Source organism: Coregonus lavaretus (genome assembly GCF_964263955.1).
Source record: "Coregonus lavaretus genome assembly, chromosome: 1".
Taxonomy (NCBI): domain Eukaryota; kingdom Metazoa; phylum Chordata; class Actinopteri; order Salmoniformes; family Salmonidae; genus Coregonus; species Coregonus lavaretus.
In genome coordinates this window covers 23,683,764-23,711,419 of record NC_139988.1, presented here as the reverse complement: position 1 = coordinate 23,711,419, position 27,656 = coordinate 23,683,764, and the positions used below count along the sequence as shown (strand labels likewise).

Sequence of the window (27,656 nt, the reverse complement as noted above, 5' to 3'; positions counted from 1 at the left end):
CACCAACCCCACTGGGTTTTGGATAAAGCAGACAAGAACAACAACTAATCCCCGAACGAGCACAACTAGACTATAGCAGCAGGGAACCAAGGACATAAACCGAGAATAAAAAATGGAAATGGCAGCACGAACTGGATTAAATGAGTAGAGGGGTTTTATAGAATAGCGAATGTTTTCTTGGTATGTTCGTTAATTTGAGCTTTTATTTTCTGTGGAAATGGGAGCTTTGACCAGCAGACAGAACGCAGGAGTGGAAGAGGTCGATATACCGTCCACCTCGGTGTACAGCTATCCACCGAAATCTGGTAGGTGACTGTTCCCCATTGACGACAGCCTAATAGGAGAGAACCCATTCAACCCACAGCCTATTCCAGGACAGCCTATATCTGCCATCTCGGTTTGGGAAAAAAAGACATAGGTCTATATTATTAGGATATTATGAGGCCTATTTATTAATATTAGGCTAATTATAGGCCTATGACTTATTCGTATGATCTATTATTTAAATATAAAGAGGAGTCACAATCATTAAATCAAAGGACAAGGTGTCAGATATGGAATATGCCCTGCATCCTGTCCGCACCCATAGGCCTCAGTGCTAGGGTGGCTAACTGTGGATAGAAAACAGAAAGATGTAGAGCATTCATGAAAAAAATGCTCTACCAGACAGTGAGTGCCAATAATATAATCGTCATGTTTGAAACACACATGGAAAAGCACTAGGCCTATGTGATTGTGGTCGAGGCAGTATCAGCCTGACCACTAGCCTCCCACTGAGCAAAATGACGCTGAAAAGCATTATACCACATACATCCAATAAAAATAGGAAAAAGGAGCAAACTGAAGATTGCAGTATGCAGGAGTGTAGTGCTCCCGGAGCGCACCAAAGCGTCGCTCAGTTACTTCTCACAATGGTTTCATAGCATACATTTTAACAGCACAAAGTAAATGGACAGTACTGGAGCGCTCAAATGTGTGCTCAATGAAAACTTCTGGGTCTGCTCTAGTCTCTCGCCCAATGAGTCACTCGCGCCAGACGGCTTACTTCCGTACATTAAACTAGATCTGCTCTATCAGGTACAGATGACGCTAAAGCAAAAACCGAATTGTAATTAACTTGTAAATAAATAATCATAACAGTCATGGGAGCCTGGGACCTGATAAACCAGACATCTCCATCCAACAAGAGTTGAAGGACAGGGGGATACACTAGCTAGAACCTTCTCAATGCTGATCTGGTAGGACAAAAAAGCATGACTGGCTGGCCAATTTTATTGTTTCCCCAATGCCATGGTGTTCATCAGGTTCTACTGTAGGTGACAGGGGACATGTTGTGTGGATTAAAACAGCATAAAACCGGGTGTATCACAAAGCTGCATTAGCTAGCTGCATTAGTTTTGAGAAACATTGAGAAGTAGTTAGGTACATTTTTGGGGTCAAATTAACTAGTTATCTACCGTTGATAAGCAGCTAGCTCCCATGCCAATTTCAAGTCTATCTAAACTAATATCTTTCTAACTGGGAAATATGAAGTTATTTCAGAATGAAAGTTAACTGGCTAGCGCATCATGCTTTGTGACATTATGTTAGCTATTCACAGTTAGATAATGTGTTTTCACTTATTGCATCTGCATGCGTTCATGAGCTGGCTGCTCATTCTAAATAGTATACTCTAATCTGTTGAAAACAGTGGCAGCATCTGCAGCAGTGGTCATTCGGTTTTTGACATCCAAAAGTAAAATAGGTTTATTTATGCTGCTGTTCAAATGCACAGATTGCTTTATATATCTTCTCAAATAAACTATTGGTAGTTTGAAAACTTGGCATCTGTCACGGATTCTGCCGAGGCTGCCCCTCCTCCTTGCTCCGCCTGCATTAGTCGTCACCGGAATACTAGCTGCTGCCGATCTATGTTCTATGTTTCTATGTTGCACCTGTTGTCTATTGTTACACACCTGTTGCCCATTATTGTGATCACTCCTTCCCTATATAACCCAGTGGCTCCCAATGTGTTTTGTGCGTGGTTGTTTGTTGTTTCGTGTGTCGTTGGTGAGCGGGTTAGTTCCTCCCTGTGTGGAGGTATTCTGTGTTGTATTCTTTACTTATTTCAGTAAAGTACGTTTCTTAGAGTTCTGTGACCTGCGCCTGACTTCGATCCACCGCATTACACTGACACTCGTGACAGAACCACGCACCATTTATGGAGTCAGCAGGTACAGCCAGTCAGTCCGAATCGATGGAGGAACGATTTCAACGACAGGAGAGTATCATCCAGGCTCTCGGCACCGCCATGGAGAGGGTGATGAATACTATGGACCGTTGGGAGAGAGGTGGCCTTCCTACACCTCCTCCAACCACTCTACCACCCATACCACAGTCCACCCCTTCGCCACCTGGGCCCAGTGGGATTCGGCTCTCGCTCCCGAGGGCATATGACGGCACACCAGCCGGGTGTCAGTGTTTCCTTCTCCAGCCGAGAGGAACTGATTGTATTTAAATTTTAAAGACATAATTTTTTTATGTTTCTCCATAGATGGATGTCTAGCATTCTCCCTATCCAGTAAGTGAATTTGTCCCTCCAGTTCTAACAATTTTCTTCTGTTTTGCCTACTCCTGGCAGTCTGAAAATAATTTAAAAAAATAGTGATTTATATATACATATGTGCACACATCCACACACACATGCATACACACACACACACACACACACACACACACACGTGGGGAAAAAAATTATTTAGTCAGCCACTAATTGTGCAAGTTCTCCCACTTAAAAAGATGAGAGAGGCCTGTAATTTTCATCATAGGTACACGTCAACTATGACAGACAAAATGAGAAAAACTAATCCAGAAAATCACATTGTAGGATTTATTTGCAAATTATGGTGGAAAATAAGTATTTGGTCAATAACAAAAGTTTCTCAATACTTTGTTATATACCCTTTGTTGGCAATGACACAGGTCAAACGTTTTCTGTAAGTCTTCACAAGGTTTTCACACACTGTTGCTGGTATTTTGGCCCATTCCTCCATGCAGATCTCCTCTAGAGCAGTGATGTTTTGGGGCTGTCGCTGGGCAACACGGACTTTCAACTCCCTCCACAGATTTTCTATGGGGTTGAGATCTGGAGACTGGCTAGGCCACTCCAGGACCTTGAAATGCTTCTTACGAAGCCACTCCTTCGTTGCCTGGGCGGTGTGTTTGGGATCATTGTCATGCTGAAAGTCCCAGCCACGTTTCATCTTCAATGCCCTTGCTGATGGAAGGAGGTTTTCACTCAAAATCTCACGATACATGGCCCCATTCTTTCCTTTACACGGATCAGTCGTCCTGGTCCCTTTGCAGAAAAACAGCCCCAAAGCATGATGTTTCCACCCCCATGCTTCACAGTAGGTATGGTGTTCTTTGGATGCAACTCAGCATTCTTTGTCCTCCAAACATGACGAGTTGAGTTTTTGCCAAAAAGTAATATTTTGGTTTCATCTGACCATATGACATTCTCCCAATCCTCTTCTGGATCATCCAAATGCACTCTAGCAAACTTCAGACGGGCCTGGACATGTACTGGCTTAAGCAGGGGGACACGTCTGGCACTGCAGGATTTGAGTCCCTGGCGGCGTAGTGTGTTACTGATGGTAGGCTTTGTTACTTTGGTCCCAGCTCTCTGCAGGTCATTCACTAGGTCCCCCTGTGTGGTTCTGGGAATTTTGCTCACCGTTCTTGTGATCATTCTGACCCCACGGGGTGAGATCTTGCGTGGAACCCCAGATCGAGGGAGATTATCAGTGGTCTTGTATGTCTTCCATTTCCTAATAATTGCTCCCACAGTTGATTTCTTCAAACCAAGCTGCTTACCTATTGCAGATTCAGTCTTCCCAGCCTGGTGCAGGTCTACAATTTTGTTTCTGGTGTCCTTTGACAGCTCTTTGGTCTTGGCCATAGTGGAGTTTGGAGTGTGACTGTTTGAGGTTGTGGACAGGTGTCTTTTATACTGATAACAAGTTGAAACAGGTGCCATTAATACAGGTAACGAGTGGAGGACAGAGGAGCCTCTTAAAGAAGTTACAGGTCTGTGAGAGCCAGAAATCTTGCTTGTTTGTAGGTGACCAAATACTTATTTTCCACCATAATTTGCAAATAAATTCATTAAAGATCCTACAATGTGTTTTTTTGGATTTTTGTCTGTCATAGTTGACGTGTACCTATGATGAAAATTACAGGCCTCTCTCATCTTTTTAAGTGGGAGAACTTGCACAATTGGTGGCTGACTAAATACTTTTTTCCCCCACTGTATATATACGCACACACCCATATACACACACTTGCACATACACACACACACACACACACCTACATACACATGTATACATACACATACAAAAAAATATAAAATAAATATTCTTAAATATATACCGATACGTACACACGCATACACATACATACATCCATACACACATCTACATACACAAACATTCATACCCCAGAATAATAATCTATACTAATTTAAAATATACACATACATAATACTAAAATGCTAAGAGAAAATAATAATAAAGTACAAATCATAATTATTTGTACGCACACCTACACAGACACAAGCACCACGGAGGGCTGGTGGGAATCAAATAGTGAGAGCGGGCCAGGCTATGACAAAGGCAGAACAGCACAAAGCATCAACTTGCTATCCAGGTGTCTGCGTCTGCGGCGAAGAGATTAAACCCTCGCCAGGCAAGGTGGTCAATGTTTCTCACCCGTTTTTGTTTCACCCTTTCGTACAGGCCAGGTTCCCAGAATGCTAAGGCAGATGCTCTGTCCCTACTGTATGACACGGAGGAGAGTTCCGTGGAGCCCACTCCCATACTTCCGGCGTCGTGTCTGGTGGCACCGGTGGTGTGGGAGGTGGACGCGGACATTGAGCGGGCGTTGCGTAACGAACCCACTCCTCCCCAGTGTCCAGAGGGTCGTGTGTACGTCCCGCTGGAGGTCCGCAATCGTTTGATCTATTGGGCTCACACGTCACCCTCCTCTGGTCATCCTGGTATCGGTCGGACAGTGCATTAGTCTTAGTTAGTCTTAGTGGGAAGTACTGGTGGCCCACCTTAGCTAAGGACGTGAGGGTTTATGTTTCCTCCTGCTCGGTGTGCGCCCAGTGTAAGGCTCCTAGACACCTGCCCAGAGGGAAATTGCAACCCCTACCCGTTCCACAACGACGTGGTCCCACCTATCAGTGGATTTCGTGACGGACCTTCCCCCCTCACAAGGGAATACCACGATCCTGGTCGTTGTGGATCGGTTTTCTAAGTCCTGCTGCCTCATTCCTCTGCCCGGTCTCCCTACGGCCCTACAGACTGCTGAGGCCCTATTTACACACGTCTTCCGGCACTATGGGATACCTGAGGATATAGTGTCTGATCGGGGTTCTCAGTTCACCTCGAGGGTTTGGAGGGCGTTCATGGAATGTCTGGGAGTCTCGGTCAGCCTGACCTCAGGGTTTCACCCCGAAAGTAACGGGCAGGTGGAGAGAGTCAACCAGGAGGTCGGTAGGTTTCTGAGGTCGTAATGCCAGGACCGGCCGGGGGAGTGTTCGGTTTTCCTCCCCTGGGCAGAGATGGCCCAAAACTCACTCCGCCACTCCTCCACTAACCTTACTCCATTCCAGTGTGTGTTAGGTTATCAGCCGGTTCTGGCACCTTGGCATCAGAGCCAGATCGAGGCACCTGCGGTGGATGAATGGTTTCGGCGCTCGCAGGAGACCTGGAACGCTGCCCATGTGCGCCTGCAGCGGGCCATCGGGCGGCAGAAGGCGAGCACCGACCGCCACCGCAGTGAGGCTCCGGTGTATGCACCGGGGGACCGGGTCTGGCTCTCGACCCGAAACCTGCCTCTTCGCCTGCCCTGCCGGAAGCTGGGTCGGTGGTTTGTGGGGCCATTCAAAGTCCTGAGGAGATTGAACGAGGTATGTTATAGGTTACAGCTTCCTCCTGAGTATCGTATTAACCCCTCGTTCCATGTGTCTCTCCTCAGGCCGGTGGTAGCTGGTCCACTCCAGGAGTCTAAGATACGGGAGGTTCCTCCACCCCCACTGGACATCGAGGGGGCACCGGCGTACTTGGTCCGTTCCATCTTACAGTGAGGGAAAAAAGTATTTGATCCCCTGCTGATTTTGTACGTTTGCCCACTGACAAAGACATGATCAGTCTATAATTTTAATGGTAGGTTTATTTGAACAGTGAGAGACAGAATAACAACAAAAAAATCCAGAAAAACGCATGTCAAAAATGTTATAGATTGATTTGCATTTTAATGAGGGAAATAAGTATTTGACCACTCTGCAAAACATGACTTAGTACTTGGTGGAAAAACCCTTGCTGGCAATCACAGAGGTCAGACGTTTCTTTTAGTTGGCCACCAGGTTTGCACACATCTCAGGAGGGATTTTGTTCCACTCCTCTTTGCAGATCTTCTCCAAGTCATTAAGGTTTCGAGGCTGATGTTTGGCAACTCAAACCTTCAGCTCCCTCCACAGATTTTTTATGGGATTAAGGTCTGGAGACTGGCAAGGCCACTCCAGGACCTTAATGTGCTTCTTCTTGAGCCGCCACTTTGTTGCCTTGGCCGTGTGTTTTGGGTCATTGTCATGCTGGAATACCCATCCACAACCCATTTTCAATGCCCTGGCTGAGGGAAGGAGGTTCTCACCCAAGATTTGACGGTACATGGCCCCGTCCATCATCCCTTTGATGCGGTGAAGTTGTCATGTCCCCTTAGCAGAAAAACACCCCCAAAGCATAATGTTTCCAACTCCATGTTTGACGGTGGGGATGGTGTTCTTGGGGTCATAGGCAGCATTCCTCCTCCAAACACGTTGAGTTGATGCCAAAGAGCTCCATTTTGGTCTCATCTGACCACAACACTTTCACCCAGTTCTCCTCTGAATCATTCATATGTTCATTGGCAAACTTCAGACGGCCCTGTATATGTGCTCTCTTGAGCAATCCGGGCGCTGCAGGATTTTCAGTCCTTCACGGCGTAGTGTAGTTCTGGGCTGATTCCTCACCGTTCTCATGATCATTGCAACTCCACGAGGTGAGATCTTGCATGGAGCCCCAGGCTGAGGGAGATCGACAGTTATTTTGTGTTTCTTCCATTTGCGAATAATAGCACCAACTGTTGTCACCTTCTCACCAAGCTGCTTGCCGATGGTCTTGTAGGTCTACAATCTTGTCCCTAACATCCTTGGAGAGCTCTTTGGTCTTGGCCATGGTGGAGAGTTTGGAATCTGATTGATTGCTTCTGTGGACAGGTGTCTTTTATACAGGTAACTAGCTGAGATTAGGAGCACTCCATTTAAGAGTGTGCTCCTAATCTCAGCTCGTTACCCGTATAAAAGACACCTGGGAGCCAGGAATCTTTCTGATTGAGAGGGGGTCAAATACTTTCCCTCATTAAAATGCAAATCAATTTATAACATTTTTGACATGCATTTTTTTGACATTACAATTATAGACTGATCATTTCTTTGTCAGTGGGCAAACGTACAAAATCAGCAGGGGATCAAATACTTTTTTCCCTCACTGTAGATTCGAGACGTCGGGTGGGAGGCCTGCAGTATCTCGTGGAGTGGGAGGGGTACGGTCCGGAGGAGCGGTGCTGGGTCCTTAGGAGGGACATCCTCGATCCCTCCATGTTGAGGGATTTCCACCGTAGTCATCCAACTCGCCCCGCGCCGCGTCCTCCTGGCCGTCCCCGAGGCCGGTGTCGACGCACGGCTGGAGCCGCGCGTCGGGGGCGGGAGGGGGGGGTACTGTCACGGATTCTGCCGAGGCTGCCCCTCCTCCTTGCTCCGGCAGGCTTCGACGTTAGTCGTCACCGGAATACTAGCTGCTGCCGATCTATGTTCTATGTTGCACCTGTTGTCTATTGTCACACACCTGTTGCCCATTATTGTGATCACTCCTTCCCTATATAACCCAGTGGCTCCCAATGTGTTTTGTGCGTGGTTGTTTGTTGTTTCGTGTGTCGTTGGTGAGCGGGTTAGTTCCTCCCTGTGTGGAGGTATTCTGTGTTGTATTCTTTACTTATTTCAGTAAAGTACGTCTCTTAGAGTTCTGTGTCCTGTGCCTGACTTCGATCCACCGCATTACACTGACTACTCGCGACAGCATCATATTTCTGTCCTGCTGCTTTGTTGACATCTCCATCCACCACCACCCCCCATGCCCCGGGTATTCAGCCATTCAGCGGCCGCTACTGGTTAGGCCTACACTGTAGGCTGAGATAATTCAAGAAGATCTAAATGCATATTCCCATGAAACTGAGATCAAATTATTGGTATGCTGATGCAGTTTGGACATTTCACCGTTTTTAGAATATGAATAATTATTTTTCACTATTGACAGATGTCCTTTTGAAATTAGCTATGCCTAATTTAGTGTTTGAGGGAATAAAATAATAATAATTATTGAGACAATATGTGTGGGCGTAGGCAGACATTGCATTTGGAGGATGCATTATATGCATATTCTAAAATGATATTCAATAGGCTACATCTGTCGGTACCAGGGGTTGGAACCGGTTCAGTGAACAGAACAGATAACCAGATGTTTTTTTTTTTGAGGAACAGAATCAGAACCAGGAACGAAAGACATCTATACTGTTCCGGAACAGAACCGTTAATTTAAAAGCATGGGAACGTTTAAATCCCAATTTCCCAAGCTCACTCCCAAGTCCCCATACTCTGTAGTAGTTGCCACGCCAGATTACCTCGTGATCCCAGACAGCAGTGCACCTTTAGGGAGATATGGAGTGAATTCAATAAACTATGGAAAAGTTGGATATAAATGTTTATTTTCACACATTTCATGACCCGTACCAACTAGTAATTCATTCCGGATTATAGATTTTGCCTTCGGTGACGGGAAAAGTTTATCGGAAATAGGTAAACCAGAGGGCTGGTAGATACCCACATGAAAAAATATTACAGTTTACTATAGAATACTACAGTACTTACTTTAGAATTCTATAGTAAACTGTAGTATACTGTAGAATATTATAGTAAATACTACAGTATTATCCACAAAACACTGTAGTAAATAACACAGTAATGTCAGCAAAAACACTACAGTCTGCAAAAACACTACATTTTTTAACTATAGTAAATACTACAGTATTTAATTTGCATATACCCTGCCCATTCCCCTCCCCCATATCCCAATTTGTCCCACCCATAAGTGAGAAACCTACATGCCAATTATAAACCATATATTGTGTTTCCTACAGGTTACAGAAAGAGCAGAAGCTCTGAACTATTCATTCAGAAACCCAGTCATACATACATACATACATACATACATACATACATACATACATACATACATACATACATACATACATACATACATACATACATACATACATACATACATACATACATACCGGTTATGGAAAATTTGCTCCTAAATAGGTTTTCTCAAAGAGAAAGCCTCCACTTCTATCTCATAGATAATAGAACAAAAATGCTACAGTAAATACTAGTGATGGGGAAATTAAGCTTCCTGAAGCATCGAGGCTTTCCAGCCAATTGTTGAAGTTGGCGCCGGAGGGGATGGCTGCCGTTTTATGGACTCTTAACCAACCGTGCTATTTTGTGTGTTTTTTTGAATTTTTCTCAAAGCTCATCACTAAGCTAAGGACCCTGGGACTAAACACCTCCCTCTGCAACTGGATCCTGGACTTCCTGACTGGCCGCCCCCAGGTGGTAAGGGTAGGTAACAACACATCCGCCACGCTGATCCTCAACACGGGGGCCCCTCAGGGGTGCGTGCTCAGTCACCTCCTGTACTCCCTGTTCACTCATTACTGCATGGCCAGGCACGATTCCAACACCATCATTAAGTTTGCAGATGACACAACAGTGGTAGGCCTGATCACCGATAATGACGAGACAGCCTCTAGGGAGGAGGTCCTGGCACCGTGTGGTGCCAGGACAACAACCTCTCCCTCAACGTGATCAAGACAAAGGAGATGATTGTGGACTACAGGAAAAAGAAGAGGACCGAGCACACCCCCATTCTCATCGACGGGGCTGTAGTGGAGCAGGTTGAGAGCTTCAAGTTCCTTGGTGTCCACATCACCAACAAACTAACATGGTCCAAGCACACCAAGACAGTCGTGAAGAGGGCACAACAAAACCTATTCCCCCTAAGGAGACTGAAAATATTTGGCATGGGTCCTCAGATCTTCAAAAGGTTCTACAGCTGCACCATCGAGAGCATCCTGACTGCCTAGTATGGCAACTGCTCGGCCTCCGACCGCAAGGCACTTCAGAGGGTAGTGCGTACAGCCCAGTACATCACTGGGGCCAAGCTTCCTGCCATCCAGGACCTCTATACCAGGCGGTGTCAGAGGAAGGCCCTAAAAATTGTCAGACTCCAGCCACCCTAGTCATAGACTGTTCTCTCTGCTACCGCACAGCAAGCGGTACCGGAGCGCCAAGTCTAGGTCCCAGAGGCTTCTAAACAGCTTCTACCAAGCCATAAGACTCCTGAACATCTAATCAAATGGCTACCCAGACTATTTGCATTGCCCCCCCACTTTTACGCTGCTGCTACTCTCTGTTTATTATCTACGCATAGGCACTTTAATAATTCTACATACATATTACCTCAACTAACCGGTGCCCCCGCACATTGACTTGGTACCGGTACCCCCTGTAAATAGCCTCAATATTGTTATTTTTACTGCTGCTCTTTAATTATTTGTTACTTTTATTTTGTATTATATTGTATTTTTTAAAAACATTTTAGTCATTTAGCCGACGCTCTTATCCAGAGCGACTTACAGTTAGTGAGTGCATACATTTTCATACCCCGTGGGAATCGAACCTACAACCCTGGCGTTGCAAGCGTCATGCTCTACCAACAGAGCTACACAGGACTTTTTGTATTCTTTCTTAAAAGTTCATTGTTGGTTTAGGGCTTGTAAGTAAGCATTTCACTGTAAGGTCTACACCTGTTGTATTCGGCGCATGTGACAAATAACATTCGATTTGATTTGAATTGAATTGTGTCTTAAATAGGTTCATTAGTCCAGACTTTGATCAGCACAGTGTACACTAGTGGCACCTGTTGGTCAAAATAATTTAGAGCAGACAAATTATTATAGATGACGTCCCACACTCTGTAGCGTGTGCGCAGCGTAGCCTTTAATGTTTTCTACCGAAACCAATACCAAACCAATCAGGTGGTTGTTCGACGAAGCAAAGCTTCGGACATCATTGATCACGTACTTCTGATAAAGTGATACAGACATCGGCACACTGCTTTGAAGTACACTGCATAGCGATTTCGACCCATGCCTCGGAAATCCAGTATCAAATGTAAATACTACAGTAATGTCCGCAAAAATACTACAGTAAATACTACAGTATATTAAAGTCTGCAAAAACTCTACAGTAAATACTACAATATAGTACAGTCTGCAAAAACACTACAGTAAATACTACAGTATACTACAATACGCAAAAACACTATAGAATATTTTACTATAGAATATACTGCAATTTATTTGTAAATAATACAGTATACTACAGTAAATATTACGGACTTTAGTCCACAAAAACACTATAGTGAATACTATAGTATTTATACCATAGTATACCATACTATTTTGTTTATGTGGGTATGTTTTCGGGGGTACGGGATGTAGCCTTCAGCGACGGGAGCCCAATGAGTACAGGTCTCCCGGAGCGAAGAGGCTATGATCAGCAGCAGTAACCAACTACACTACAGCACTACACCAGTTACCCAGAGATTACCATCATGACTATGGTAATAGAGATATCAGTAATAAGTGTGGAAACAGGAATACATTGACTTAGTTTTAGATGTGCCCAATGTTAATATCCTCAACACCTACGGAATCTATATTCATGTGCCCACATTCATATTTCAAATTGCCTCCGATTTAAAATCAGTTTTTTATTATGGCTCTGTAAATCGAACCCTATGCTAGGTTGAAGATGCAACCTAGCCCGTATACCCTGTTCTTATAGGCCCTAGATTATAATATCAGTGGGAGCGGAGCGGATGTGTGTGGGGAGGAGGGTTGATATCAAAGGACATAGAGACACAGGGCCTGCTCAGACTTGGGGCAAAGGCAAGGCCGCTGGGGCTTTTCGGGCTGCATTACATAACAATGGCTAACTGTGAACATGGGTTTACACCTTTATGGTTAACACCTTATCACAAAGCAAAACTGTTTTGATTATGCAGAGGTTGTTGATTCTGCTCTTCACAAGTCCTCACTGTCAGCCCTAGCTATGGAAACACAATTTCCCTAGTATAACATCATGGTGTATACACTAGTGCAGGGGTGTCAAACTCATTTTAGCTCAGGGGCCACATGGAGGAAAATCTATTCCCAAGTGGGCCGGACCGGTAAAATCATGGTATATATACAGTGGGGAAAAAAAGTATTTAGTCAGCCACCAATTGTGCAAGTTCTCCCACTTAAAAAGATGAGAGAGGCCTGTAATTTTCATCATAGGTACAAGTCAACTAGGACAGACAAAATGAGGAAAAAAATCAAGAAAATCACATTGTAGGATTTTTTATGAATTTATTTGCAAATTATGGTGGAAAATAAGTATTTGGTCAATAACAAACGTTTCTCAATACTTTGTTATATACCCTTTGTTGGCAATGACACAGGTCAAACGTTTTCTGTAAGTCTTCACAAGGTTGTCACACACTGTTGCTGGTATTTTGGCCCATTCCTCCATGCAGATCTCCTCTAGAGCAGTGATGTTTTGGGGCTGTCGCTGGGCAGCACAGACTTTCAACTCCCTCCAAAGATTTTCTATGGGGTTGAGATCTGGAGACTGGCTAGGCCACTCCAGGACCTTGAAATGCTTCGTACGAAGCCACTCCTTTGTTGCCCGGGTGGTGTGTTTGGGATCATTGTCATGCTGAAAGACCCAGCCACGTTTCATCTTCAATGCCCTTGCTGACGGAAGGAGGTTTTCACTCAAAATCTCACGATACATGGCCCCATTCATTCTTTCCTTTACACGGATCAGTCGTCCTGGTCCCTTTGCAGAAAAACAGCCCCAAAGCATGATGTTTCCACCCCCATGCTTCACAGTAGGTATGGTGTTCTTTGGATGCAACTCAGCATTCTTTGTCCTCCAAACACGACGAGTTGAGTTTTTACCAAAAAGTTATATTTTGGTTTCATATGACATTCTCCCAAATCTCTTCTGGATCATCCAAATGCACTCTAGCAAACTTCAGACGGGCCTGGACATGTACTGGCTTAAGCAGGGGGACACGTCTTGCACTGCAGGATTTGAGTCCCTGGCGGCGTAGTGTGTTACTGATGGTAGGCTTTGTTACTTTGGTCCCAGCTCTCTGCAGGTCATTCACTAGGTCCCCCCGTGTGGTTCTGGGATTTTTGCTCACCGTTCTTGTGATCATTTTGACCCCACGGGGTGAGATCTTGCGTGGAGCCCCAGATCGAGGGAGATTATCAGTGGTCTTGTATGTCTTCCATTTCCTAATAATTGCTCCCACAGTTGATTTCTTAAAACCAAGCTGCTTACCTATTGCAGATTCAGTCTTCCCAGCCTGGTGAAGGTCTACAATTTTGTTTCTGGTGTCCTTTGACAGCTCTTTGGTCTTGGCCATAGTGGAGTTTGGAGTGTGACTGTTTGAGGTTGTGAACAGGTGTCTTTTATACTGATAACAAGTTCAAACAGGTGCCATTAATACAGGTAACAAGTGGAGGACAGAGGAGCCTCTTAAAGAAGAAGTTACAGGTCTGTGAGAGCCAGAAATCTTGCTTGTTTGTAGGTGACCAAATACTTATTTTCCACCATAATTTGCAAATAAATTCATAAAAAATCCTACAATGTGATTTTCTGGATTTTTTTTCTCTCAATTTGTCTGTCATAGTTGACGTGTACCTATGATGAAAATTACAGGCCTCTCTCATCTTTTTAAGTGGGAGAACTTGCACAATTGGTGGCTGACTAAATACTTTTTTCCCCCACTGTAACTTAAAAACAACAACTTCAGATTGTTTTCTTTGTTTTAATACTATCAACATAAAACATAAAGCTGGAGCCTGAGGACAGTGTGTCCAAAATAGTACAAGCACAACATCACTATTAATCATAAAACACCTGAAGTTTATTTGAAAATTCTAAAGAAAAAGAACACACAAACACACAATGCCTCAGTGATTCACATAACTGTTTCACAGATCACAGAACTATATCCGGGTGTCATTTCTCAGGCAGAAATGTAGATACAAATAATGAAATCCTGTTCCCCAAACAAGTGCAAGAACCACAGAGTCAAGAATAGGTTAAATATACAAATAAAATAAAATCAATTAAAAACAATAGCACATCAACATAAAAACATATAAACATAAAGCTGGAGCCTGAGGACAGTGTGTCCAAAAGCACAACATCACTATTAATCATAAAACACCTCAAGATATTTGAAATTCTGAGGACAAACAACACACAAACACACAATGCCTCAGTGATTCACAGAAGTATATCACAGATCACAGAACTATATCAGGGTGTCTCATGCAGCACTTTAAGTGGGGTTGCATAGTTTATTTGACTCCTGATACCTGGCATCTTTTAGCTTTCACCAGCGCATCAATATCAGGCGTCACATCCTGAGTGGCAGCCAACTTCAGGATGTGATTCAAGTGCTTGTGCGTGAGCCTTGAGCGCAGCTTTGTTTTATTCATGACGTTATCCATCTTTAATGACTTGCAACACAAAGCCTCCTGGTGCAAAATACAGTGAAAAGTCCAAAAATCACGTCCTCCATTTGCAGATTGCACTTTCTCTCTGAACTTTGTCACAACGCCTGCTTTTTTCCCGATAATTGAGGGCGCACCATCTGTAGCCAGGCTGACAGCGCGGGACCAGTCCACTCTGACCCTGTCCAGCGCGCCGACGAGTGCAGTGAAAATATCAGCTGCTGTCGTTGTATCTGTCATCGGCACCAACTCCACGAACTCCTCGGTGACGGTCAATGTGTCATCAACTCCGCGGATGAAAATGGCCAGTTGTGCAACATCTGTAATGTCCGTGCTTTCATCAATTGCAACCGAAAACGCAATAAATGACTTTACTTTTTGCTTCAACTGGCTGTCCAAATCCACTGAAAGATCGGAAATCCTGTCTGCAACTGTGTTTCTTGTCAGGCTGATATTTGCAAAAGCCTGGTGCTTTTCAGGGCACACAATCTCTGCTGCCTTCATCATGCATGTTTTTACAAATTCACCCTCTAAATGGTTTTGAAGCCACTGCGATTTCATTAGCAATGAGGTAGCTAGCTTTCACTGCAGCGTCACTGATGTCTCGGCTGTGAGTAAACACAGACTGCTGTTTCTTCAGACCCACCAACAGTTCATTCACCTTCTCTCTTCTCCACTGTCCTTGAAAGTTGTCATATTTGTCGGCATGAAGACTCACATAGTGGCGACGAAGGTTATATTCTTTCAGCACTGCAACATGCTGTGAACACACCAAACATACAGCTTTCCCATTCAATTCCGTGAATAAATAGAAGGATGACAATTTTTCTTGGAACACTCTGCACTCTGCGTCCACTTTTCTCTTTTTTGACAGAGACATATTGGGGCAATGAGGGTGCCAAAGCACATAATGTTAAAAGTAGAAGCCGTAATAAATATCGCGGGCAAAACAAAGTAGCTCATCCGGACTGGCTGCACTTGCTTGACCTATTTGCTCTGCCCCGGTATAAACAGTTTGCTTGCTTAACACAATTGCTATTGCGCCATCCAGTGGACACAATTGGAACAGCAGTTTCTTTTATTGAAAAATTGCAGCTCATTTTTATACTTTACAAAATCATCTCGCGGGCCGGATTAAACCCGTTTGCGGGCCTGATCCGGCCCGCGGGCCGGACGTTTGACACCCCTGCACTAGTGTAATACTGGTGTTACAGTCAAAAAGCAGCATAGTGCACTAGGGAATAGGGTGCCATTCCAGACTCAATCTCTGTGTCTGGCTATCCTCATAGGGCAGGGATAGAGGGCAAGGATAGAGAACCCTGCTACAACCCATAACTCCCAAATTCTCTGCAGTCAGTTTGGATTCACATACGCATGCTTTCACCTATCCAGTCATGACAGATCAGATCAGCTGAGCTAAAGCGTAGGAATTAGCCTGGGGAGCTAACATAAGTCTTCAGGTCTAAGGCAAGGTTACTCATCACCAAACCACTTCCATCACTGTTAAGCATGAAACACACAGAGAATCTCACTGCTGATAGATTGCCGATAGGTACTTATCACATTTGGAGGTGGTTCCTTCTCTTGCTAGAACAAAAGCGGTAGGCCTACCTGCTGTGTACCGACCCAGTAGCGACTAACCTATCGATTCTGTACTTGTAGAATCGCAATGCTCGTCACTGGCCAACAACTTGACTTTGAGCGAATCAGAGAGCACGAGCCAATCGGGGAACCAACAAATAAAAAGGAAAAAAGAGGGCATTTTATCCGTACATCCACGGATGAGCCAGTCACACTTCATATGCAATGTAGGCTATGGGATGTAGCTAGCTAAGTGCACAGACGCAATGCACACAACACTAAATACTTCCTCCAAGCTACCACTGTAGCTAGTATTGACATTATAATTCAATCACAATGGATTAGCTAGTTTCCATGAAACAGCTGCCTGTGTTAGCTGCCAAGTTAGAGCAGTGTCCTTAGCTAGCTAGATAGCCATGTTGTGCTAGCTAGCGAATATGCTAACATTAGCTAGCTAGCTAAACATTTGGCTATGGGCTGGCACTGGCAGTATGGGATTATGGAGAGTGAATTAAATTGTTTCTTCGTCATCTTCCTAGGTAGTTATCTAGCTGTGGCCATCTGGCTAGTATCAACAAGGGCTTTCTACAAAATAGCAACATTAGCGCAGATAGCTTTGAATTAGACCATAAACAATACGCATGGATATGCATTACCTAACAATGCTACTGCCACCTTCTGGTTTGGAGTATACTAACCAGGCTGAGTGGCTGACGACTTCCAAGGTCTTTGCTGTGTGAACACAAAAGAGACTGACTGCCGACACTGTTCAGTGGTGCTAAGTACTGTCAACAGGGAAACGTTTGACAATCCTACCGGTGTGTCTGAGCTTTTACACTGAGTAGCTATGGCCTGGGATCTCTACCTGGATCTCTCAGCCTTAGTTTCTTCTCTCTAAGAACTGGTGTCACCTAATCACCTGACTCACAGGGCTCACCTGTCACTTCAGGTGTAAATAAGGCCAACTAGGCAACCTGTACATACTATTTACACTCCATATCCATCATTACTGTATGTGTGTGTGTGTGTGTGTGTGTGTGTGTATTTGTGTGTGTGTGCATGTTTGCGTTTGTGCGTATGTGTGTGTGTGTGTGTGTGTGTGTGCAGATATATATATAGTGGGCATTCAAGGACAGTTGGTAGGCCTACATTCAGGTAGCCCACAGCTGATTATAATTTGAATGGTATCTGGCTGTCTGCCCTTCTATGACCCTTTCAAAACATAAACTCTCATTGTTTCCCCACCAGGAAGTGTCACAAAAGGCATTTCCTGATCAGTACCATATAATACTTTTTTTGTTTGAGTTTAAAAACCTTTGTCCCTGTGATAAGACCAGAGGGGAGTTAGAGAGCAGCAGAGGGGGAGTTGGAGAACAGCAAAGGGGGGTTGGAGAACAGCCAGAACAGCCATGTTGATTCAGACCAGATGACCCTAATCTGCATGCTACCAGACAGATGACTTTACTGTGTAGAGAGAAGCTTGAGGTAGAAGTTGCCCCCTAAACACAGATCTAGGATCAGATAACCTTACCTCAAACCCTAATTACAAGACATTTCTGATCTACTGTACCTATTCCCTAGAGCCAGGGTTGGAACACCTTGACCTAGCTCAGTGAGCTCCTGTAACTGTCCTCTGTTCATGTAAAAGAGAGAAACAGAATTGGGCTACTGTGTATATGAGGAGGTGGAATCTTTGGGATCAGGTTTGCTCACTTCCTCTTCCTGTTCTCCACAGGAAGTTACTTTGCCAGCCACTTCATCATGGGCGGGGAGAGGTTTGACTCCACCCACCCAGAGGGATACCTGTTCGGAGAGAACACTGACCTCAACTTCCTGGGAACCAGACCAGTGGTGGTATGGATTCTCACACTACCCTACACTACACTACCATACACTACACTACACTACACTACACTACACTACACTACACTACTCTACACTACACTACACTACCATACACTACACTACCCTACACTACACTACCATACACTACACTACCATACACTACACTACCCTACACTAAACTACACTACACTACACTACCCTACACTATACTACCATACACTACACTACCATACACTACACTACCCTACACTGCACTACCATACACTACACTACACTACACTGCACTACCATACACTACACTAAACTACACTATACTACCCTACACTACACTACCATACACTACACTAAACTACACTATACTACACTACCATACACTACACTAAACTACACTACACTACCCTACCATACATTACACTACACTACCATACACTACACTACACTACCATACACTACACTAAACTACACTACACTAAACTATACTATACTACACTACATTACACTGCCATACACTACACTAAACTACACTATACTACCCTACACTATACTACCATACACTACACTACCCTACACTATACTACCATACACTACACTACGCTACACTATACTACACTACACTACACTACCATACACTACACTACCATACACTACACTACACTACACTATACTACACTATACTACCCTATACTACCCTATACTATACTACCATACACTACACTAAACTACACTAAACTACACTACACTACCATACACTACACTACACTACCATACACTACACGAAACTACACTAAACTACACTACACTACCATACACTACACTACACTACCATACACTACACTAAACTACACTACACTAAACGATACTATACTACACTACACTACATTGCCACACACTACACTAAACTACACGATACTACCCTACCCTACAATACACTACCATACACTACACTACACTATACTACACTACCATACACTACACTAAACTACACTATACTACCCTACACTATACTACCATACACTACACTACACTATACTACACTACCATACACTACACTAAACTACACTACCCTACACTAAACTACACTACACTACACTACACTACCATACACTACCATACACTACACTACACTACACTATACTACACTATACTACCATACACTACACTACCATACACTACACTACCCTACACTGCACTACCATACACTACACTACCCTACACTGCACTACCATACACTACACTAAACTACACTACACTACCCTACACTACCATACACTACACTAAACTACACTACCCTACACTACACTATCATACACTACACTAAACTACACTATACTACCCTACACTACACTACCATACACTACACTAAACTACACTATACTACACTACCATACACTACACTACACTACACTACACTACACTACCATACACTACACTAAACTACACTATACTACACTATACTACCCTATACTACCCTACACTACACTACCATACACTACACTAAACTAAACTACACTACCCTACACTACCATACACTACACTACACTACCATGCACTACACTAAACTATACTATACTATACTACACTACACTGCCATACACTACACTAAACTACACAATACTACCCTACACTATACTACCATACACTACACTACACTACACTACACTACCCTACCCTACACTACACTACCATACACTACACTACACTATACTACACTACCATACACTACACTAAACTACACTATACTACCCTACACTATACTACCATACACTACACTACACTATACTACACTACCATACACTACATTAAACTATACTATACTACCCTACACTACACTACCATACACTACACTAAACTACACTATACTACCCTATACTACCCTACACTACACTACCATACACTACACTAAACTACACTACACTACACTACACTACCATACACTACACTACACTACACTACCATACACTACACTACCATACACTACACTACACTACCATACACTACACTAAACTACACTACACTAAACTCTACTATACTATACTACACTACACTACCATACACTACACTAAACTACACTATACTACCCTACACTACACCACCATACACTACACTAAACTACACTATACTACCCTATACTACCCTGCAGTACACTACCATACACTACACTAAACTACACTACACTACCCTACACTACCATACATTACACTCAACTACACTACACTACCATACACTACACTACACTACCATACACTACCATACACTACACTACACTACACTACCATACACTACACTAAACTACACTACACTACACTACACTACACTAAACTATACTATACTACACTACATTACACTGCCATACACTACACTACACTAAACTACACTATACTACCATACACTACACTACACTACCCTACCCTACACTACCATACACTACACTACACTATACTACACTATACTACACTATACTACACTACCATACACTAAACTACACTATACTACCCTACCCTACCCTACCATACACTACACTAAACTAAACTACACTATACTACCCTATACTACCCTACACTACACTACCATACACTACACTAAACTACACTACACTACCATACCATACACTACACTAAACTACACTACCATACACTACCATACACTACACTACCATACACTAAACTACACTTCCCTATACTACACTACCATACACTAAACTAAACTATACTACACTACCATACACTACACTAAACTACACTATACTACACTACCCTACATTACACTACCATACACTACACTAAACCACACTATACTACACTACCATACACTACACTATACTACACTACACTACCCTACATTACACTACCATGCACTACCATATACTACACTAAACTACACTATACTACCATACACTACCCTACACTACCATACACTACACTAAACTATACTATACTATACTATACTATACTATACTACACTACACTACACTACACTACCCCACACTACATTACCATACACTACACTAAACTACACTACATTACACTACACCACACCACACCACACTACACTACACTACCTTCTAACTCTCCAGCTACATTATCGTCTGTCTAATTCTTAAGACATGCTTGTTGATGATGACGATGATAATGATGATGATGATGATGAATGCAGCTCAGCTTTATGTCCTCCAGAGGGGGGAGTCTACATTATGACCTGGCTATGACGCTCAGAACAGTCTGAGTTCCAGGTCTAGAGAGCACAGCACATACTAGAGGGGAAACATCCATTTGCTATATAAACTCACTCCACTGTGTGTCAAACACTCATAAGGGAAGAGTTGAAATGGGTCCCAAATGGCACCTCGTTCACTATAGTGCACAACTTTTGACCAGAGCCCTATGGGCCCTGTTTAAAAGTATTGCACAATATAGGGAATAGGGTACCATTTGGGCGGCAGGCTTGATTTGTTCCAAATACCTCCGATCCCAATTCTCATCATCTCTGTTGTATGGACGAGGGGAATACCATAGAATCCTGTGACTGAGGGTGTGGTATGGAGCGATTTCAGTGCCAACAGAAATTGTATTTGAATTTAATCATTTTGAATTTGTATTAGGATATTTGTAATGCCCAAATTGAATCATTGAATTCGTAAATTGAACCTGTATTTCATGAATTGAAGTGGAATTGAATGAATATTGCATTCATTTAAAAATTATATTTAAATTCAATTGAATATTCAAATTCAATATTTATATAGGCATGTTCAGTTTCAAAATGGTAGATATTGCATTAATTGTCTGTGTATCAAGTTTACAAACTATAATTTCAAGTTGATCAAAGTTTCATATATTCAATTTCTCAGATGCATTCAGATTCAGTTTTCAAATTCAGTTCTCTAAATTCAGATTCAAAACCAGAAACAACATCCTGGTACTTTGCCAGCCAGGAAAGGTATGTCACGCCCTGGCTCTGGGGACTATGTTATGTTGAGCCAGGGTATGTAGTCTATGTTTGTATATCTATGTGGGCCTGAGTGACTCCCAATCAGAGGCAACGAGTGTCAGCTGGTTGTCTCTGATTGGGAGCCATATTTAACTATCGGTCTTTTCACTTTGTGTTGTGGTTTCTTGTTCCTTTTGGTTTGTGTGTATCGAAGGACTTCACGTTTCGTTCGTTGTTTTGATCGGGTGATCTGTTTAATAAATAATATGTACGCATTCAACGCTGCGCATTGGTCCTCCTCCTTAAGCGATCGTGACAGAAGAAACCACCAAGACAGGACCAAGCAGCGTGAAGAGGAGAGTGGATGGACCTGGGATCAGTGGAGTAGGAGTCTCAACTGGGCCCAGCCAAGCGAAGAGCAGAAAGGTTGGACTTTGAAGCAGTGGAGTGAGAGTCTGGCGAGAACTAGGGAGGCCTGGTCCACGGGGAGGAGAGAACCCCAGAAAATTTTTAGGGGGGGGCTCACGACGTGGACGACGGGGCAGCCGGAGGCCGCGATGGAGCGGTCCAGCGGGTGTGCAGAGGAGGCCGCCAGGTTAAGGGGGCCACTGGTCACAGAGGAGAGGGAAAGTGTGGAGGCACGGCGAGAGGTACTGGGGTGTATTACCAGTCCGGTCCGGCCCGTTCCTGATCCCTGCATAGGGCCAGTGGCGTGTGTCCCCAGTACGGTTCGGCCTGTTCCTGCCTCTCGCACCGAGCCTGTGGTGCGCGTCGTCAGCCCTGTCCGGCCCGTTCCTGCTCTCCGTACCAAGTCGGTGGTGCGCGTCGCCAGCCCGGTCCGGCCCATTCCTGCTCCCCGCACCAAGTCTGTGGTGCGTTTCGTCAGCCCGGATCGGCCCGTTCCTGCTCCCCGCACCAAGTCAGGGGTGCGCTTCGACAGCCCGGCTCGGCCCGCTCCTGCTCCCCACACCAAGCCAGTGGTGTGCGTCGTCAGCCCGGCTCGGCTCGTTCCTGCTCCCCGCACCAAGTCAGGGGTGCGCTTCGACAGCCCGGCTCGGCCCGCTCCTGCTCCCCACACCAAGCCAGTGGTGTGCGTCGTCAGCCCGGCTCGGCTCGTTCCTGCTCCCCGCACCAAGTCAGGGGTGCGCTTCGTCAGCCCTGTCCGGCCCGTTCCTGCTCTCCGCACCAAGTCTGTGGTGCGCGTCGTCAGCCCGGTTCGGCCCGTTCCTACTCCACGCACCAAGCCTACGGTGTGCGTCGACAGCCCAGCCCGGTCCGTTCCTGCTCTCCGCACCAAGTTTGTGGTGCGCGTCGCCAGCCCAGTCCGGCCCATCCAAGCTCCCCGCACCAAGCCAGTGGTGTGCGTCGTCAGTCCGGCACGGCCCGTGCCTGCTCTCCGCACCAAGTCTGTGGTGCGTTTCGTCAGTCCAGCACAACCCGTGCCTGGGTCATGTCCGGAGCCGGATCCGCCGCCGAGGCGGAGTTCCCACCCGGTCCCTCCCCTGTTGTGGTTGTTTGGCGCGGTCGGAGTCCGCGCCTTTGGGGGGGGGTACTGTCACGCCCTGGCTCTGGGGACTATGTTATGTTGAGCCAGGGTATGTAGTCTATGTTTGTATATCTATGTGGGCCTGAGTGACTCCCAATCAGAGGCAACGAGTGTCAGCTGGTTGTCTCTGATTGGGAGCCATATTTAACTATCGGTCTTTTCACTTTGTGTTGTGGTTTCTTGTTCCTTTTGGTTTGTGTGTATCGAAGGACTTCACGTTTCGTTCGTTGTTTTGATCGGGTGATCTGTTTAATAAATAATATGTACGCATTCAACGCTGCGCATTGGTCCTCCTCCTTAAGCGATCGTGACAAGGTAGAGGAGAACAGATAGAATCAAATGCTCCCTTTGGTAAACAGAAACTTATGGCGGTTTCTGAAGCCAATGTGGCATGTTTAATTTATTTTCTTCCAATGAATTTGGCTCTAGCATTTAAACTGTTTTGGCTATGAGCTACTATGACCCCATTCCTGAAAACTAAGACTCTCCGGAGCATGGACGTGCCTTCTGTTTCCCTCTATGATGATTGCAGGCTGCATTAAAAGGGAGTGTCACAAAAAAACAAAATATGAACCCCATAAATATATAGTTGAAATGCCCTGTCATAGCCGTTCTAATGATAGCCTTTCCACTCCCTATTTAATTTTGCTCTTGTGACTGACTGGGTTCGAACCAGGTCTACTGCATGTCACAAGACTGTGTTAGCCCACTTAGCTAAAGCTTATAGGGAGGGATAAGTTCAGGAAGTTAATGTAAAGGACGACATGCTGCTTGCTTAACAAGTACCGCTTCCCCGTTATTCAACACATACTCGAACTCAGGACTTCTGCCTCAAAAACACACTGACCGCCCTCCTGAAGCATTCCAACCTATCCTGCTATTAAAAAATACATTTTTCAATTGCGTAAGGGGCGACACTTCAGGCTGAGGAGTGAGTTTCACGGATCCCCATCTGCTACTATAATGCAAGTCTTCAAGATCCTGCAAGGTTAATCACGTGGTTTGGTGATCCATGCTTATGTGATGAGAACCTTGCCTGAGACCTGAAAACGTGTTCGTTTGTGTTACACAGTCTAGTTTTGAGGCCCCCACTATTAGCCAGATAATGATAATTTCGTGCAAAAAACAACAAGTTAGACAGGCCCACTGGGCTAAAAATGGACCAGCCTATCTGGCATTTCGGGCAAATGCAAAAAAAATGCCAGATAGGCTGGTCCATTTTTTGCCCAGTGGGCCTGTCTAACTTGTTTTTTGTGCAAAATTATCATTATCTGGCTAATAGTGGGGGCCTCAAGGAAAATAATGGGCCAGTGTGTGGGCCTGAAGGAAAATAATGGTTGGGTGTGGGGGCCTGGAGGATAATAAATGGTTGTTTGTGGGGACCTGAAGGAAAATAACGGTTGGGTGTGGGGACCTGGAGGAAAATAATGGTTGGGTGTGGGGGCCTGGAGGAAAATAATGGTTGGGTGTGGGGGCCTGGAGGAAAATAATGGTTGGGTGTGGGGGCCTGAAGGAAAATAATGGTTGGGTGTGGGGGCCTGGAGGGAAATAATGGTTAGGTGTGGGGGCCTGGAGGAAAATAACGGTTGGGTGTGGGGACCTGGAGGAAAATAATGGTTGGGTATGGGGGCCTGGAGGAAAATAATGGTTGGGTGTGGGGGCCTGGAGGAAAATAATGGTTGGGTGTGGGGACCTGGAGGAAAATAATGGTTGGGTGTGGGGGCCTGGAGGAAAATAATGGTTGGGTGTGGGGGCCTCAAGGTAAAGAATGGGCCGGTGTGTTAGAAATGCCAGGGCTGATTTATTGTAGTCATTATAAGGTTAACATGTGACTGACTGGGTTAAGAATGAGTTAGCCTGTTGAGCTAAAACCCTAACCCTGTGACTTGGTTGGGTCTCTTCAAGGAGGAGGTTAAAGGGTGGTGAAGTGTAACACAGGTGGTTCGGTGACCACACCTTCTCCTGCCTTGCTTACCTGAGAAACTTGTCTGAGACCTGAAAAGTTGCCTTGTCTGGTGCACAGGAGACCTGGGGTAGAACCCCATCAGTCAAACTAACACGTCTTCATGTCTCAGCCAAGGTTGTTCATCACATAGACTCGCGAGCGGCCTGATCCCGCGAGCTTACATGAATGGTTCGCTACACGCGGTAATCAGTCTGGTAATTACGTGGCTACTCATCACATGAATGGATCATCAAACCACCTCTGTTGCACTCTCATTAAATGGGGTACACAGAACTGTCTGCTTCTGTTTGCCACAGAAAGTGTTGTTGTGCAGTAGACCTGATATCGAAACCGTTCCGTTATATTGGTGCCGTGATCTCTGAGTATGAGGTCAAAGGGAGGTGAAATGTAACCGAGGTGGTTCGATTAACCTTGCTGGAGACTTGTGTTAGCTTCCTGAACTAATCGCTATGGGCTAACACAGTGGGCTAACACAGTCTTGTGACAAGCAGGAAACCTGTTTCGAACCAGATTAAATAGGGAGTGGAAAGGCTATCCTTAGAAGGGCTATGACAGAGCTATTCAACTATATTCTTATGGGGGGAACAGAAAGCACATCCATGCTCCAGAGAGTCTTAGCTTTCAGGAATGGGGTCATAACAGCTTAAAGCGGTTCAAACGCTCTCTCCTCTCTCTCTCTCTCCTCTCTCATCTCTCTCTCTCTCTCTCTCTCTCTCTCTCTCTCTCTCTCTCTCTCTCTCTCTCTCTCTCTCTCTCTCTCTCTCTCTCTCCTCTCTCTCTCTCTCTCTCTCTCTCCTCTCCTCCTCTTCTCTCTCTCCCTCTCTCTCTCTCTCTCTCTCTCTCTCTCTCTCTCTCTCTCTCTCTCTCTCTCTCTCTCTCTCTCTCTCTCTCTCTCTCTCTCTCTCTCTCTCTCTCTCTCTCTCTCTCTCTCATATATTCTGTTATGTAAGGCAATGCAGAACCAGATGCAATGCAGAACCACATCTCTCTACCCCACTCACTACATGTCTCTCCATCTCTCCTCTCTCCCCTGAGTTGTTAACTGTGATCTGCAGCACAGGTCTAGTCCCCCTACACTGGATATGTATAGCCTATATTGTGTGTATGGCTGGACCCTCGACAGCTTTCTCTATAAGCACACAGGCCGGTGATGTTGGAGATTTAGACAACAGCTTACTGCTGTAATAAAGTCACATTCAGACTGCAAAGAGAGAGGGAAGTGTGTGCGTGCATGCATGCGTCTTCCCTGTACTGCAAAACAGCCTTGTCATTCCTACTGTACAGATCCCATAGCAGAATTTTCATGCTGTGTGTGTGTGTTTTTAATGAATGGCACATTATTCAGTATTAAAACACATCTGGGCCCAGCAGGAGCCTTTCCTGTAAACCGCACACACGCATTAACACAAACAAACACTCACACACACAAACACACACACACACACACTCTCCCCTTAGCCCCAGAAGAGGGGTGTAGAGGTATCTAACCACATCCTCCCTTCCTACTGGACTGCATGTTCCATAGGGTTTCAAAGGTTATTCTATACACATTTTTACAGTGCATTCATTCATTTAGCAGACTCTTATCCAGAATGACGTAAGTTCACAGTAAGTGCATTAATCTAAAATAGGTACAGTATAACAACCACAGATCAAGGATCACTACACGTTAAACCTCAACTGCACTAACACACCTGATTCAACTGATCAAGGGCTTGGTGATTAGTTGATCAGATCATGTGACCCTTTTGTTGTTGTTGTTGTTGATGTGACCTTTTGTGATTGGTTCCTTTACAGTTCCCCTATGCAGCCCCGCCTCCTCAGGAGCCAGTGAAGACTCTACGAAGCCTTATAAACATCCGTAAGGATACACTGAGGCTCGTACGGTGAGTGTCTCTCACACAACACACCATTTATTTATTTACAGTTTTATATCCCTTTATTATTATTTCACTTAGTCTGTGTATTATTAGCCAACATCTCCACTTCTCCCCCAGAACCAAATTC

At 44.7% G+C, this 27,656-nt stretch overlaps 1 protein-coding gene across 1 annotated transcript in view; it reads left to right on the top strand.

Moving 5' to 3' along the window:
• Positions 1-217: 217 nt before the first annotated feature.
• rnf157 (ring finger protein 157) overlaps positions 218-27,656 on the top strand; it is a gene marked incomplete at both ends in the record, with an annotated part of 61,734 nt that continues 34,295 nt past the window's right edge. The window contains 3 exons of the mRNA XM_084158408.1: positions 218-305; positions 18,101-18,219; positions 27,447-27,530. Coding sequence (XP_084014534.1) covers positions 218-305; positions 18,101-18,219; positions 27,447-27,530 — 291 coding nt within the window. The remainder of the gene's footprint in view (positions 306-18,100; positions 18,220-27,446; positions 27,531-27,656) is intronic.